We start from the raw sequence: 18174 nt of genomic DNA, 5'->3' as shown, positions 1-18174 counted from the left end.
TTTTTTTATTGGTTAATTGAAAGCACCACTAGTGGAGGTGTTGATTGTACATACTACTTGGATTCTTGGTTCATTTGCTTTGGTCTTGCTGTTTTCCCAGCAGTAACACTGTGTACTCTTTAATTTAGTCATGACAGCCATCTTGCCTTGATGTTAGTCAATGGGATCGTTTGAGGCATTATCTCAAGACATTGTGTACCAATGTTGTTGTCATATGAAGACAAAATAATCCGGCAGAGAATTGAGTTTCTCTACGACAGAAGGCTGTAGAACCGAAAGCATTGCAGCCCAATCTCTCATCATTGTGTGAAAGCGTTGTCAGTAGCTTGAGAAAAAAAACACTCATCCAGGCACAATACACCAGATTGTTCTCTCGACTCTCTTTTGTGAGGATAAAAATGTACTATGTTGTTGTTCTCACTCTTTACCTGCACGCACACACCGCAGGGAACCCTTACCCTCTCCTAGGGGCTGTAGGAAATTCGATCTGGGAAATAAAGGAAATCAGTAACTGAGGCGGAAGTAGATGAGACTGGTTCAAAAGAGGCAGGTACCCCAAAGTAATTCATCACACCTTTGTCACAAATTGAAGACATCTCGACAGTGGTGATGCTGGATGCATTGTATGGATGGTGCCATCGGGAAATTAAACTCCTACATCTACAATTCTGCCATGCTGGAGCTAATGAGCGACACAGGAATTAAACCTGGGTGCGCTGGTGGACTTGCTAGAGAGCGCTACAGAACTTTATCAGTGAGACAGAGGTGCTGCAGAGACTTGTTGTTGTTGTTGTTGGGTTTTTCGGGATGACAAGGTGATAGGCCTGCTGGCAGATAAACTCGAGATCACACAGGTGCAGGGAGGAAAAGAGCTTATCTGTGCGGCGGTGCGTGGGCGTACAGCGTAACACAACAACAGACGGGTGGCATAGATGCGTCTAAATACGGTGCCTGATGAGCAAAGACTTTCAGGGAATTCTCCAAACTAGTGACTTTTTATTCCTCAGCTCCACTTTTCATACCGTCATTGGGTTTTACAGCCTGTGTGACCTGGTGCCGAGGGTTGTGGTGGGGGGGGGGCATGATGATAAAGAGCTTTATTAAGATTATAATTGGAGTTGCAAGGGAAGTTAAAATGATGTGCGGAGTAACATCCGTCCTGTGACCTTTTTAAATCCATTCAGAACACATTGGCTATAGTTTTCATTATATCTAGATCACCAAATGAACAGCTGGCCACAATGCACTCTTCAGTTAACAGCGACTCCCTCAGCACCACTCGAACATTGTGTGTGAACATGAGAGGATTATATGTGACATTAATCTTAAGAAATTAGCTTGTGAATCCAATGCCATTTTGTGTGGCATTGAATTCAAAGTGTGCATTAAAAAGGCTTTGAGGTAGACTTTCAAGAGCATTTATAAGCTGATCTTTGTTAGGAACTTATAATGAATACCTTTTTGGACATCTCTCTAAATCAAACATTTAAATGCTGATGACAATTCTTGAAATATCAATTTTTTTCCTCAATTTAACTTGTATTCTCCAACATATCAATTTGTTATTTCACAATTCCAGTCCGACATGACACATTTACTTTGTTTGTTTTTGACCAACAACAAATCCACAACCTTGAGGTCTTTAATTTGATTCTATTGTTTTAGTAAAGATTAAGAAAACCAGAAAATAAATAATACAAATATATAAATCATAATGTACTTGAAATGAGCATCATAGGGCCCCTTTAAACATATATGTTTTGTTTAACAAAACAATAATTTATTTAATTATCAAGATCGAATCAAATATGATTGACTCGTAATTTCAGGCTTATTGCTTTCTAGTCATTTGCATGCAAGGCGTTACAGCACTTCTTCTCTGTCTGAGGAAATGGTGTCTGTTGTCATTATGGTGTTGGGTTCTAAAGTTTTCAGTAAATAAGGAAAAGTTCAACTCTTTAATAGAGAGTTTGTATCTTCTGTTGTAGATGTTGAAATGTGTGTCTTGTCGTCTGTCGCACTGACTCAGCCAAACAGATGAGAGAACACACACAGTGGAACATCTTCAAGGCATTAATCATGGTCTATTGCCGGATAACATCCATCTCTCTTTCTCCGGCTCGGCTCAGATTTAGTCAGTGTCAAACTCTGCTGTTTTCACGCTGAGAGAAATGGCCTGTCTCATTCCAGCACAGCTTTGCTTCCTTTTACATCATTTATCATGGTGAAAGCGGATGTTTGCTGTGGGAAATATCCAAGTAATATTGAAACCACGGCGCACAGATGCTTTCTACACACATCTGAGTTTGCAGCGTTGAGACTAAGCAATATCTTTTGATGTGTGTGTGTGTTGCAGGAGATGGAGGGGAAAATCCAGCATTTTGATACATTCCTGTGAGACGGAGAGGATACCATATCAGCCTGGGACCACAAAGACACACACACAGAGGCACACACAGAAAAATCCAGCGCCCTCTTCTTGCCGGGAGGAGAAACACAAGGACGATGTTGAGGACATTCAATGGTGCTATCGTCTCAGGAACCTGGCCAGATCCAGACCCACACACACACACACACACACACACACACACACACACACACACACACACACACACACACACACACACACACACCCCGCGCTGACGGTCGACCCTGGTGCTACTCGGGTGCTATCCTAACTTTCATCCACACTGCTCTTTGGGATTACTTCTTAACTTTGATGACGAGCAAAAGCCAACAGACCGGGTGGTGTCACCTGGAGACACACACGCACACGCACACACACACACACACACACACACACACACACGCACACACTGACTCTTGCATGTACTTCAACAAACACAGCCGGAATGCACACACTCACCCAGACCCTCACCAGCAGAAAGTGTGAATGCAGAGTCCCGCTAGGAGATGAGGACAGATAATGTTCTGAATCACTGGACCACATGGCTGAGCCCCCCCCCCCCCCCCCCCCCCCAAACTCCCAGTGAAATGCTTCGTCATAGGCCAGTAGTTACTGTGCTATTACGCGGCTCATCTTTTTCCGTCATTTTAGCTACTTGATTAATTCAATACCTGAGCCACCGTCAAGGATACTCACCCCAGAACAATAGTTTGAGTGTGAACAAAAACTGGATGAGGTTAGCGCAGCGGGACTAGAGACGATTATGTCCTCTTCATTACAGCGGCCCCGGTGGAGACCCCCCTCCCCCCCACAGTTTCTATTTCAGACTGACTGGTGACCAGGTCAGCTGCACCACCTCTGGTGTACCCTACCTCTGGCGTTCACACTCGCAGCAGATTGTCATGTCCTAAATAGTTTGGTAGCTCCACACCCTCCTCTTCCTCCTCCTCACTAGCATTCAGTCTGAATGTTTCCCTCCGACCCCCCCGGCTGAGGAACTGGAAGCAGTACAAATTGGAATGCGTCTAGAGTTTGCACTGCCTAGCGTGTGCCTTATGTAAAACCCCTTATATTAAAACTCTGATATATTTAGCAGGATTTTTTATTTACTTGTGACAATGAACAGGCTCCAATTTGGGGTTAGGTCCTAACCACTGAGGTCAGTGACCTTGAAGCAAAAAAAATAAAAATATATATTTAAATACCATTAGGTTGTTTAAAATCAAATCTAGGTTACATCTCCAACTGAAAAACCAAACTTTAAAACATCTGAACACAAAAGGAGTTTTAGATAACACTTACCTTTAGTGGATGAGTCTGGCCAGACGCATCTCAAGCACTTGACATGTTTCAATATTTAAATGTATTCATGCCCTCTTACAAACCTGCAGTCTCCACCTGAGCGGACAGCAGGTGTAGGACAGGTTGACACCACCAGCTTCTCTTCAGTTTTCCATATGCAAAAATGATGATGCTAGTCAGACGATTTACGGTGCCAAGTTTGATCCCTCTCACTTAAAAGAAGGTGCTCAAATAACCTGTTCATACGATTTTTGTTAACTATGAAAATGTTCTATTGTATGGTCACAACAACCTATGTGTTATGTTGTATATTTGATAATACTTTTCTACGGGTTTTTTTTTGTTGGTATAATGCTTTGCTTGAGTCGACATTTTGCAACCCATAATGAACAAGGCCACTGTAGGCAGTGCGTCACTAAGTTGTATAAGCATTACACGGTTTATTTTCCCCCTCCTTTTCAAATGGGTTTCTTTCCGACTTTATGGAATTTGTTGTCAGTTTTTCTCGACACCAGACAAGAGAAGCTGGATTCTGATCTGTGGCCAACACAGTAGTTGTTTCTCTGACTGCAGTAAATGAAGATATTTACTGAAGCTTTATAATGTTTTCATGGCATTGTCATGGTTTTTGGAGATGCCATATTGTGAGCAGGTGCAGACTTCCTTCACTCTGGTCCGATCCTCCTCAAGCTCTCTGCCTTCTCTCAGACTCGAGGTGACAACAACAAAGAGCATATGCAAACTGGCAACCACTTGGACTACTGCAGAGAGAAAACCAACGCTACCTCAGCTTAATTATTTTAATGCGACAACCGTTTACTGGGTACAAAATCAGTGTTTCTCCCCCCCCCCCCCCCCCCCCCCCCCCCCCGAAATACTGTTGCAACATCTCCAGTACCAGATCAGTGAAAGCACGGCCCTGCAGTAATCCAAGAGTTCCTCATATCTCTCCCATTGTCCACTATGTTTGCATTTGAGCCAGGTAATGATTGCAAACATTGTAAGCATATTTCGTGGACTGTGTATTATAAGCTTTAGTTTCATTTGTACTGTTCCTAGACTCTGAGGAGATAACATAGATCTCCTCCTTCAGAACAATCACACCCAGACTTGGTTAGAAGCTACATCTTTTTCCTCCTCACACAACCATCGCCTTTATATTAAATTCAGCATTTTTTTTGGTGCAGATTTTCATCTCATGATTCAGATTATTTATTATTAAACACGTTTTACACCTAATTCAGTCAACTGTCTTTTTGTACGTTTGAAATGTAATGAATCGGGGAGCGTCTGTTTTAACAATTGTTGTTGAATTGCGAAGCGTTTGTGTAGCAGGTTTTGTTTGCCGTGTGCGGGGGAATAAAGGGTTTACAGGTCACTCAGGTTCTACACGCGACAACATGCCCTTGCAACGTTTCTATTTATTTAATTGTTCCGCTGTTTTCTTCGTTAAAGTGGTAACGGACTGTTTGGCATACGGGAAGAGACTCACGAGGACGGATATTTAAAAACATTGCATCCGTCTAGTAGATCCCAGGAAGAGAAAAAGGACCAGAGTTCTTTAAATGTTGTTCACTTGTCTCCACTTTCTGCCAAAAGAATTATTTTTTAAGGAATTTAGAAAACACATGGAAATAAAATATGGGTAGTTAAATGTCATACATTGTGATCTTCCTTTCTTATTAAAAAATTGTAGCCAGTTTGGACTAACAACCAATTTTTGTCTGGTAGTTGAGACTGCTTAGTCCAGTATGCAGAAGGAAGGGTTGTTCTATCCTGAAATACTTTGTTCTTCCCTATTGTTTCACACTTAATTTTAGTCGAGACTTTCCATACCTTTGTCTGTTCTGTGTGTATTTACCACGCCTGTTCGAAATTGTTACTTTAGTGTAAGTTATTATTTGAAATGAAACTTTTACTGTATTTCTCAAATAAACTGCTGTGATACTTGAATAAAAGGTGCAAGCTGATTCTTTCAAATGTTATTTCTTACTGTTTTCAAAATACAAAACATTTCTGTTAAGCTGTATTGAGTGGAGCACTTCTCTTTACCATTCAGTCATTAATACAGTATACAAAAAAAAGACTCAACAAAGTGTTCATGTTCTGGTATATGTATTAGGTTTCAATAATAACAATTGTTAATTTCTCCTTTTTGGGTACAGATTTACAGACATACCATTTTGAATCCAACCTAATTTTTTTTTTTCTAAAAACATTTATACAGAATTGCCTTCAGGTTTCAAAATATACATTTTCCTTCCTGTATTTACAGAATACCAACCCCAAAACTCAAGGGTTGCAATGGAACACGTTGTATAAAACAAAGAGAAGGGGGCAGGGGCAAACTGATGAAGACGTCAAATGATAACAGTCACAGGTGATATTGTGCTTTTTTTTTCTAGATCATCATCTGGTCAGCGGAAGGGGCAATTCCCTCTCTCAATGTCTTTGTCTTTATCTTTATCCCAGAGTGTGAATTACGGGGCAAACAGGCCACTCACCTCCTAGATGGAATTTCACAAGAATGCAGATCAAGTAAAGTGTTCCTCTTGTAAACCCTACATGACCCAGATTTTATGGTTTTTCCTATGTTTCCCCAGAGTTACACAGAGTTCAAAATCTGTTTCCAAAATTACCTCATAAATCCACACTGGATGTAGGCATTTCGCTTTTCGAAACAGAGGAAAGCAGTCGTTGGATTCCTTTACTTTTCCTCGTGTCCTTTAGATGTCCCTACTGAAAAGACATTCATACCCCCAAAGGAACTCTGCTCTATTGACTGGCAAACAGAATTCTCAAAAAGGAACAGAAATCTGGACCGACAATGGTGAGTTCATGGAGATCTGGAAAAGACAGAACAAAGAAAACAATCTATTTTTTTGTAGTTTACTAAGAGGGTCCCCTGTGCCTGTTGGATGAGAGGATGAACTACTACCATGACACAGTACTGGAGGTTAGGTCACCTGACATGGCTGAGTAGATGAACATGAGTACATTCTGCACAGGGCTTTTTTTGGGTAGAGGGAGACAGAGTGGGTGGGTGCTGGTGTCCAGAGGTCGTCGTCGTCAGACCGGCCCCCGCCCCAAGCTGCCGTCGCACGTTGTCCCCCGGCCGGAGCTCAGCTGGTTGCCGTGGACCCCGTGAGTCGGGGTCCCAGCCCACTCAGCTGCTCTGGATGTACTTCTTGATGACCACGCAGCCGTGCCTGAAGAGCGGGCAGGGCAGGGACTGCAGCAGCGTCCACGTGTTGGAGCAGGGGTCAAAGGTCTCCATGTTGCCCAGAGAAGGACCCTCGCTGCTCACGATGCCTCCGGTGGCGTAGATCTTCCCGTCCAGGATCACAGCGCTGCACAGGAAGAGACACATGGGTGTGAGGTGGGGTGTTAGGGTCTTTTAAATATGGAGTCGTATCCATTAGCTAGTTAGCTTAGCACACACACTTTAACCTGGGGTTAACAGCTAGCCTGCCTCTGCCAAATGGTAACACAACTACCTACCATCACCTCTAAAGCGCAATAATAAGTACATTCTATAATTTCTTATTTGTTAAAGATTTCACTCAATTTTGGGGCTGTGTCTCAAACAACCGAACGTTTTAAATCTGACCAGTTGCTTGGCTACCAGTGGCAATTTCAGAAGTTACTTGTTGTGGCATAAATATATATATTATTAAATGTGCTTGAATAAACAAATTGAGCAAGATATAAGTGAACAGCAGAGAGTATGCTAGGTGGAGTTTGTTATCAATTAAAACACAGGCTCTCTGTCCAGTGTTAGTGCTAAGCTGATGTGCTGCATTCTTGTATTCACACAACACACAAAAACAGCTTCTTGCTTCTTTGTATTAATTCAAAGAGATAGATTGTAGATGATCGAAGTGTTTTTGAAACCATTCATGGTCAGTATGTTGGTATTGAATCCATTATGTTTCTCATTGGTAGGAGCCTGAGTCTTTAATCTGGTGTAGGCAGTTTTATTTCTCATAATATCTTCGAGCATATTTGAATTCAAGTGGTGTGAGAGAAAACTAGACTGTGTCAAACGTTAGAAACTTTATACACTGATAGGAGAATTTGGCCAATTACAGCCTGGTTCAACGATGGAATCTCCTGCAGGAAAGGTTGCTATACCAGCATGGCAACAACTCCCTTGAATGCAAAGCAACCCCAAAGAGAAACATACCAACCTCTTCCAGAAAACTGTCTACGTGGGGTAACATGTCAACTACCCCAGCTCTAACTGTTCCCTCTCTTTCATCTGTATGCAGCTTATGCAGACCCAACATGTCCTACTACTGCTGCTTCCTATTAAAAGCCCTCACTGTTAGGAACAATTAATAGCGAGAGATAATCAGTGTCGGGGAGATAAGTAGGTGAACGCAAGTGTGAGCTAATTTGGCGGTGATATGAGATATCTGTGACTCAGCACGCAGGAATATTGCTCTGATTGTCAATCTTGATGAGACAAACAAAGCCAGATAGGAGACAACACATCCACAAACACGCTGATTGTAGAGCTGCGTTTGATTTTGTTTGACATCACTTACGCTTGCTCACGAATTGCCCAACAAGGATACTTTGTAAGGTAGAGAGGGGGGGGGGGGGGACGTAACATTCCCTCTTGAGGACTAGAGAGGGGGGGGAACGTAACATTCCCTCTTGAGGACTAGAGAGGGGGGGGGACGTAACATTCCCTCTTGAGGACGAGAGAAGAAGAAAAAAAAACTAATGAAAAAGCAAATATTTCTACAAATGTAGATAGGAGAAACAGAAACAGGAGTTTGTGTGCGGAGAGGATTAAAACTTGGGCTGTAAGCTGATTAGGGCTTTGTGCTCCTATTGGGGTTTGGAACGATCTGCATTTACATAAGGTGCACGCTCAAATACACACAGAGCCAGCAGCGTGCCGTCCTACTGCACACTGCTGGGGTGGAAACAGATTATTACATAAAGCCTAAATCTACTCAGAGAGGAAGCACAGCTGATCCCAAAATGAAGAGAGAGCGCAGGGGCAAAGCCTAGAGCTGCTCTTCCTGATAAACAGAGGGGAGGGAGGGGGGGGCCTATGGAGGGAGGATATCAGCTCTCCTGCACGGTGACCTGCTGGACTTCATCTCATGTGCAGATAGTCTCTGAGTCTCTGTGTGTTGCTTCCCCTGCTCCTCCTCTCTCCGTGTGCTGCTGCAGCTTATCAATAACTCTGACAATGTGATTTATGTTACACATTGTGCACATAAGATCACCGCCTCTAATTGCTTCCCGAATGATTTTTTTGTGCATGCTTCTCTTTCTCTGCAGGAACAGAGAAAAAACCTCTTTGGCCCATAAAGGAGTGGGTTCATTATCCAGCAAACTGCACAGCTCAGTGGCTCGAGCTGACTGGGATACTGTCGTTCCTTTTCATTTATCTCCCTTTAGAAGCCATTACGTGTCCACAAGTGGTGAAGGTTACAGGTGTGGTGTACAAGTCTGAGCTTTACTGGAAATCAGGATAAAACTGAGCGATTCACTGCTTTGAAAGAATGTTGATTAAATCTAGCAGAGCTTCTGATATTTGATGTGAATTGTTACAAAGGCTTTACTTATCAAGCAATTTTGAAAATCAAGACCATCAATTTAAAGCCATGATTCTGCCACGAAAAAGTTTAACTACCAAAACAACTCATTGAAAACTGTCAGCCCACGACTGGCTTTGTTCAGTTTTTAATGAACTTCCTTAAAAACATCTTCCCTGTGCAGCCGCTAATCTGCGCTTCCACACAAAGACTGCTAGATAACTGATGAAGTTGAGTTTTATATATTTTTGAGGCTGTGTGTTTTTGAAGCTTCAACAAATGCTTTGGGCTTTTGAAAACATGGTTACGGTTCCACGCTGGGGGGTTTAAGTCAGATGTGGCACAGCTTCATTAATAATATCTTACCTGCAGAACTGCCTGGAGTGGTTCATGTTGGGCCCGGCCTTGATGTTGCCTTTGTCTGGATCATAGATAGTGGTGGCTCGGGCGTAGGCTCCTCCCAGGATGAATATAAAACCGTTTAGACTCACTGCAGGGGCGTATTTGTTATCTAAAGATACGAGAGGAAGAGGAGAGCGAGCGAGAGGAAGAGGAGAGCGAGAGAAGGGGGGAAGAAGAAGAAGAGAGATTTAAACAAAAAACAGAGCTATTGTTTGAAATTCATTCTCACATGCAGCGGCAATTTCCATTCAGTATAATGGCATCAATTTGTTTTCCTTTCCTCGGGCCGCATGCAAAAATCATCATCAACATTCTCCTGATCACTTTACAGATGTGCCATTTCCAAGATTGCTTTGGTAAAAAAAAAGAAATAGGCAATGAATGGCCGACCTGTGAAAAAGCGGAGTTCATAAATCACTGCGGCTTTATTGGGTTCCGCTCCAAAACATGTTTGGGCTTGGCAGCGATATAAAAGAGTTACCTAAGTCCCAATAATTCACAATTGCATTACGCCCTCTGGCAGATCCATACATTTACCGGAGGATGAAATTGAGAAAAACATAGTGCACACATTATGGGCGATACATGAGTGAACAGGTGGGATACTGCATACTGTGCATACTGTATAATTCAATCTGATACTGTATACAGCGAGGAGGAAAACAGAGGCGTCCAAGCAGCACCGCAGAAGAATTATAGATGATAAGGAAACAAAAAGAAACCGTGGTTTGTGTGGAACAATGCCTCTGAAAACCTGCAGCTTGAGAGCAGCGGCCCCGCTGTGTGCGAAGAGGAAGTGTGTTTCAAAGTCGGAGCGATTTCTCTTGAGCAGACTGCAGCTGGCCAATTTACAAGCAGCATGAATAATACACAGACACTTGGCCCAGAGCCTCCTCAGTTTTCTGCCACAACGGACACACATCGCTCATCAGGAGGAGGGACGTCTGACGCCTTAATAAGGCCGGCGGAGACCCTCAAAGCTGCTCTGGTGTTGTCCGACCGCCTCGCCTTCTCTCCGCCCTCCACCCCGCTGCTGAAAGGAGGCGGCCATGTTTAATTAGCAGGTCATCTCTGGAGGCGAGAGGCGCTTCAGAAGCTGACATGCTGAAAGAACTCACTGCTTTGTGTTTTAGACTACCTCATAATGTTCTGTAAAAGCAAGACTAGGGGCCAGACGCATAGACTAATGCTGACATATAAAGCTAGACATACACACTGCTTATTTCCCCTCAGTACTCAGTCCGGGTGTGTATTGATATTTGGGACAGCTTCACCACTCATTAGAGCGGGCTGTCAATAAAAAGAACGACAACGGATTTCACCGATGGTGTCGCATCAACGAGATTCACCAGCAGTGCCAGAAACAGCCGTCATTATGCAGCTATTTATAGAGCCCATAGCACAAATTCATCATAAAGCATAACGGCAGTAATATCTCAATTATTCATTTAAATGTCATACAGAGGATCGATGATTCATTTACAAAGCTCAATTTGAAACAGACCACAAAGTGCTTCGCAACTCAGGATCAAATGAAAAGATCGTTAACACACGGCTCGAATGTTAATTTAAAAAATAAATAAAACCCATCACCCTTTCGTAATTTACAACCAAGTTAAGAAATGCGCATTTGATTGACATTTCACTTTCAACCGATAGATAGATACTTGGTAAACACACATTATTTTACACTCAAAGGTTGCCTTTCTCATATATATTCATACTTAGTAAGGAACTCTACTGCACATAATGCCTCGAAATATGACTTCTTTTCACAATAAAAAGGAAATATGTTCCACTTCCTTTGTATATTGGACCAGATATCTGTGCCAATGTGAAGTAAACCCATGTCTTTGTTTGGTTTTGCTATGTTTGTGTTATTGATGTAAAAGAGGTTTTTGTGTGGGACTATAAATGATTTGTGTGTGTATGTTTTGTTTATACATCGGTCTACAGCCACAAAAATGCTACAATTCTAACACACGGATGCTTAGCAAGTGTCTATGTTACCAGCCTCCCTCTTTCTGTAGAGCGAAGATTGCTAACATTTAGGAAAGAGCAATACATAAGAGCACATATTCTCCAGGGAACATGCCTCACAATGTCATGGTCACACTTATTACAAACATTATACTGTGTTATTTGGGCATCAGAGTCAACTATGCTGCATGTATCATGCTTGATGACTACATTCAAACACAGATCATGCTTTCTGATGCACTTCATGAACAGTCAAACATTATAAATGTGACTAATAATGTATTCTACTGCAGGGCTTATTGATGCTTTCCACTAGTTATAAACTAGAGGTTGACTGATAAAGCTTTGAATACATTATGACAGCGGATACACACATGACTTTCTCTTGGAACAAAATCACACTGTACATTTATATATTCAGTTTCATATTTAATATTCCATCTGTCACATACTTATTTATATATATAATACCTTGCTTTATATCTTATTATTATTCATTTGTAAATCAACATTTCTTGTTATATTTCTTGTCTTAATTTGTATTGTACAATGCCATGTCTGTTTATGCTGCTGCAACACAAACATTTCCCACATTGGGATCAATAAAGTTCTATCTTATCTGATCTCTTATGACTTACTGAGCATATATAATATAAATATATATAATAGATTCATCAATATGTACTTCATTGAATTTACACATGCAAAAACAACTTATGTTACTGCATTGACTATTATGATTGTTAGGATGTGAAAAGGTAGTAATAATGTATTATTAATGTATTACCAACCTCTAGTTTATAACTAGTCCATAAGACACTTAGAATGCGTGTTTATGACTGTTGGTATACCCTCTGGAACTCCCTTCCACAACACATCAGAGACGGCACCAACCCCCCCACCTTCAAAACACTGACCAAAACACACCTCTTCAGAATGGCTTTTAATATGTGAATTATTTTGTGTTGCTGTTTTTATATTTGTATTCTATTATATCTCGTTTTATCACCACTGTAAAGCATCTTTGAGCACCTGAAAAAGCGCTTGGAAATGAAATGTATTATTATTATTATGTTTATAGTGCATTCATGAAGCATCATAATTCAATATCAATACCCTCATGATGCACTGTTGATGCCGGCTTGGAAGTAAGTGTGTTACTATCTATGCTGCTTTCATGGCTGAATACAAAATCCCACTTAACGGCAGCCTCTAAATGACTTCACGCCGTTGTTTCATGTCTTACATGACCACGGCACAGTCATTTACGCACAGTGAAATCCAATCTGAAATTCCACCGCAGCCATCTGAGGCATCAGCTTCAATTTCAGCCCCTTGACAGACAAGTTGCCACTGATTGGTCCTCCTCACATTCTGCCCAACGTGTTTATTTTCTTCTTTTACCTTTTCCATCTCATTGATATGCAGCTGCCAGTCGCTCATTGTGTGTGTGTGTGTGTGTGTGTGTCTGTGTGCCAGCATATACATGTGTACATGATGTTTTGTGTTAGGTCCCATAAACACAGAACACTCATTTCTCTCCGCTCGGCGCCTTAGGCAGAATAATATCAGGATGCTCTCAAAGGAAAAACCTTTTTCTCTTTCCCCCACAGAAACTCTCACCATCGCTACCTGCTTGTCTACCGAGGACACGCAGTAAGTATCTGGTTTGAGTGCTGAGGTTTACCTCATTCTCATTGGCCAGCCTCAAAGGACTGCCGTTGAGGTTCAGCATCTCCCCGACACTCAGCTCCTGCTTTCGTCCCCTGGCCTACGCCGCAGAAAACATGCTGCTGGTGTCTAAACAGCACTGAGCTACAGTAAAGAGGGCACACGTTTAGACAAACCCTGCTATTCTTGGAGACACAATGGACTTTTGTCTGGTTTCAAAGATCTGATGTTAGAAAACACTGGGCAAAGAATTCACAACTGACCACATTCTACATAAAACATGAACAAAGGGAAGGGAGGGGCAGACAGCAAAACAAGGCTTTAACACGGCAGAGCTGATAGAAGCACAGACGTGCCTGCAGGGCAGCAGGGCTGACGTAGCCTCTCACACTCCGATAAAACAGCTTAGTCACCGAATCTGGGACCCCTCGGGCAGAGGTCAAGTGAAGACGCACACACACACAAACACGGCTATGATGACATTTGAGGTTGTTGTTGGAACAAAAAACGTTCTGTTGCCATACATCCATTAAATAAAAGGTTGGGTTCTTTAATGTTTCATGTCTAAAAATGTACTCATATTTATTCTGAGTCTTTATGAGAGGATCAATAACTGTCTAAGATGTATTCATATTTGTCCTGTCTGAAGTGTCTGTTTTATTCGGTCTATATCATTACAGCTTTAAAGGGTATTACATTTATATTCCACTGTTTATATCACTTGTTTGCACTTCTGGTTAGATGCAAACTACAGTAATTGTACTTTGTGCATACCATAAAGTTGAATATAATGTAACCTGTAATGTAATTGGTCTTTTCTATGTAGTTTCTTTCTAATATTTCCGACCAATTTTACTATGGAATATTTGTTATTCACTACACTATTAAGATAATTTATGTTAAGTTGTATTTTACTTACTAAACGATGACTTTGTTTCGACATATAATACCGTTTCATAGACATGCTATACAAAGTCCTTTTTTCTGATTCTGAATTTGGCCTGCTATACTAGCGCTCTGGACATTTGTTACCAATCATCATCAGTTTCTCTGGTTTTACTATTCATAGGTCTGGGTTTGAGTAAAACACATTTTTATTCTATAAACTACTGACTACATTTGCCTGTGTTGGATTTCAACAGACACTGGAATGGAATGGTGGCCAAACATGTAGAGATTGAGATTTAAGAACAATTTGGACTAGTCTCTTAATGTTTCCAGAGCTGTATGTTATATTTTCAGAATTTTTCAACATAATATGTTACGATGTTTTTTTTCTCAAATCTATGCTGTTTTCTCTCATATTTTTGAAGACTAAATTATGTATTTTTCTAACTTGTTGACTTACTATATTATATATATGTTTTAATCACATTTTCAACATTCTATACTATGCACTTTTCTCTCATATTTTTGACATAATGATACTGTGCCATTTTTACTGACTTTTTCGACATGCTATATTATGCAATGTTTCTCATATTTAATTAACTTTTTTCCAAATGTATTTCCGACATACTATACTATGCAGTTCTTTATCATATTTCCGATATACTATACTATTTCGTTTTTTAAAACTTTTTTGACCAGGGATCACCAACTATATTTGTCCAAGGGCCAACATGTATCCAATAAACACTATCGCAGGCCAGCGATTTTTATATAGTCCAGAATTTTGAAGTTGTAGACCGGGGGGGTATTGAGTGTTCTGTAATCAGTTACTAAATACTGAATACATGGCTCTGAAAGTAATCAGAATACAGTTACAGTTACGTGTCTTAAACGTTGGAATCGGGTCTACTTTAACGTATTCAGATTACTTTTAGAATACTTTTAGAATACTTTATTTTTCCATAACAGATGGGTATGTTTTGGTGAACAGGAGACACGTATTTTACTGTTTTAATGGCTTATCAAGAATTCAAACACAACATCTTGGTGTCATTCTGGACAGCTCCCTCTCATCTGCACCCCACATAAAAAACATCACCCGGACTGCATTCTTTGTACTGTCTTAAAACCTTTCCTTAGAATATGTTATGAATTGTAAGGTGTCCTTGGGTGCTTTGAAAGGCGCCCCTAAATAGAATGAATTATCATTATTATTTATTATCTGAAACGATGTTATAACTTTTAAAACTTTTTCAGTCACTTGCCCCAGGCATTCAGCAGCAGCAGGCCATTCACTTTTATTTGATCCCGTTATGAAATGTCATCATTTCGACAATAAAGAAATTCTACATAAAGGTTATCTTGCACATTTTATCTAACAATCTCCGTTTCTAACTTTCAATATATTTTAAAATAGATCTCTCTCTCATCTGCGTGCGGGGGCGGGGCCTCACAGACGCGCTGCATCTCTCTCTCGCTCACAGACATGCTGCAGCGCCGTGCAGTGTGCACACAGCTCTGCCGGTAATGAATATTACATTTTGTGAGGAAATGTTTCCACCAATAATTCCAATAAGTATTCCAAAATGTATTCACTTCAGGTTTACGAAAGTAACTGTAATCAGATTACTCGTTTTTCAAATGTAACGCCAGCTGAATACAGTTAGCCTACTTGATTTGTGTATTCTGATTACGTAACGCCATTACATGTATTCCGTTACAACCCAACCCTGCTTCTAGGCTACTGTCCCGCAGCTCCTGCCTCTCTGTTGGACTCTGTCGCAGCAGGGCTGCTGTAGTGGTGCGGAGCGCACAAACCAGACTCTTCATAACCAGAGCCATATAATAGAATTATTATATATAGAATAATTATATTATATGGCTCTGTTCACAACGAAGGATCACTTCTTCTTCAAGGCAGGGAAGGTTTTGCAGTACGCAGTCTACTGTCCCGCAGCTGCTGCCTCTCTGTTGGACTCCGGTACTGCACACAGTGGTTACTGCGAACGCAGTAACCACGCCGCAGTCACCCCCGTCGTGCGGGCCGGATGAGAATGTCTGGCGGGCCGGATGTGGCCCGCGGGCCGCCAGTTGGTGGTCACTGTACTATACTATTTGCAATTTTCTTATATATGTCGTAATATTTTCGATATACAATTTCGTTTCTGATATTTTTGACAAACTATATACTATTTTTTTTTTTCATTTTACCAACAGGGAGCCACTTTAACCAAGTCCTTCAACAATGGCGTGTTGCAAAGCCGAAGTGACTTGCCAAACGTGAAGTCAAAACATCTCTCCAACTGACTGGTGTCATTCTGTTAGTTTAGGAAGCGCTTGATTTGATATGCAGATGCGTTTTCTATGCACTGACTGAGCACACATTTCAATGTTCTGTAAAGATATTCAGTGTTGAAGATGTGCAAGGCTGATGATGAAAGAGCTCCGGCTAACATGCTGGACAGCCCCGGGCCAATTTAACCCCTGATCCTTTCCTATCTGGATCCTGCATCACAGCAGATATCTGATTGAATAAAGCTGAACACTACTGCAGAGATACACGACCACAAATATATCACACAATTACATTACTACACTGTAGAGATCCAGATAAGACTACAAACGGCAGTCGTCAACACAAAGCACAACAGAGACATGTTAATGTGCAGTCAGTCATAGGCGGCGGAAGAACAATAAACAAGGAATACACGAGTCATTTTCCTCAGGAAGATGGAGGCTCGGTGCTGGGTGTCCTCTCCGGCTTCCTGCGTCCCACCAGAGAGCGCATGGGAGATGGAGGAAATAGGACAAAGAAGCCTCAGTTCCTGATGCCAGACGCTTAGATAAGATTGCGACAAGGTAATTGGAGCAGCAGACACTTTTTCCTTTATCACACAACGTCCTTTTATTCGGTGTGAGGAGAATAAGAGCAGCCTTTGAAATGATGGGCCAAAAACCGCAGAGAGAGCGAAAGTGGATGATGTGCTTTAATTAAGTATGATAGGGAACAATTGCAGAGGGGGTGTAGCTATGGAAACACTCTTTTCCACGTCTCGCGCTCAGTCACGCTCACCTCGTACATGCTCCACCTCCATAATGGCACTCTCAACCTGCCGTGCCCATTGGGCTGACACGTCATTTGCGCGAGCAGTTGTTCTGCTGTCAATTTCCCGATAGAGCAGTCTGGGCGCGGCGCCTCTGCTTTCAGGTCCCCGGCGTCCACGTCGATGGAGACCCGTCTGTCAGCAGGGGATGATCGCTGGCTGAATACTGGAGGGGGCCTTGGAGAGGAAGTACAGTGTGTGTGTGTGTGTGTGTGTGTGTGTGTGTGTGTGTGTGTGTGTGTGTGTGTGTGTGTGTGTGTGTGTGTGTTTCACTCTGAATGTGCCTGAGAGGATGTGTGATAGCAAGGGATTATTAAAACATGTGGTACCCAAAATATAAAAAATATTTTCTCTCTTACCCTGGAGGGTTTGTATCTACGCAGAAAGCTTTTAAAGTCCCCGGAAACTTTTTTCAACTTAGGCTGGTGATGAAGTAAAGCATATTTTTGTAATTTGGGACAATTTTGTATAAATCTGTCTAATCTTTTGATTGGTTTAAAGTGGGTAGGTCTTTCTGTTTTATAGTGTGCATATTTATATATTATTAAAATAAAAAGTATTATAATTTAATGAACAGTATTTAATTTCACATTCCGTCGTAACATTCAATTGTACATGTTCATTTATGATTGCATTACACTGACTTGCACTATTGTAATTGTCCTATTTTATTTATTTATTTATTTGAATGTCTTAAGTATATTGTATTGTTGGAAGAGCCTGGGAATGAAAATGTGTATTGCATTAACTAGGCTGTAACCGTTATGCATATGAAAACAAAGCCTTTGAATCTTTCATTTCGAAAACGTATTCTCTTCCATAACATTAATTTAAAACCATTTGAATGTGACTGTTGGTG

At 41.3% G+C, this 18174-nt stretch overlaps 2 protein-coding genes across 4 annotated transcripts in view; one reads left to right on the top strand and one right to left on the bottom strand.

The window, feature by feature from the left end:
* The window catches only part of atad2b (ATPase family AAA domain containing 2B), an 89202-nt gene extending 83540 nt beyond the window's left edge, over window positions 1-5662 (top strand). The window contains 1 exon segment of the mRNA XM_034228634.1: window positions 2357-5662. Coding sequence (XP_034084525.1) covers window positions 2357-2398 — 42 coding nt within the window. The 3' untranslated portion in view covers window positions 2399-5662.
* Window positions 5663-5807: 145 nt separating this feature from the next.
* Window positions 5808-18174, bottom strand: part of LOC117554280 (kelch-like protein 29) — a 217804-nt gene continuing 205437 nt past the window's right edge. For all 3 annotated transcript variants that reach the window (XM_034228635.1, XM_034228637.1, XM_034228638.1), the window contains 2 exons: window positions 9634-9778; window positions 5808-7059 (listed from right to left, as the gene is read on the bottom strand). In XM_034228635.1, the coding sequence (XP_034084526.1) occupies window positions 6876-7059; window positions 9634-9778 (329 nt within the window). In that variant the 3' untranslated portion in view covers window positions 5808-6875. The remainder of the gene's footprint in view (window positions 7060-9633; window positions 9779-18174) is intronic.

This window comes from Gymnodraco acuticeps, unplaced genomic scaffold (assembly GCF_902827175.1).
Source record: "Gymnodraco acuticeps unplaced genomic scaffold, fGymAcu1.1, whole genome shotgun sequence".
NCBI lineage: Eukaryota > Metazoa > Chordata > Actinopteri > Perciformes > Bathydraconidae > Gymnodraco > Gymnodraco acuticeps.
The sequence above is the reverse complement of the archived record's forward strand: the minus strand, read 5'-3'. Positions and strand labels throughout refer to the sequence as shown.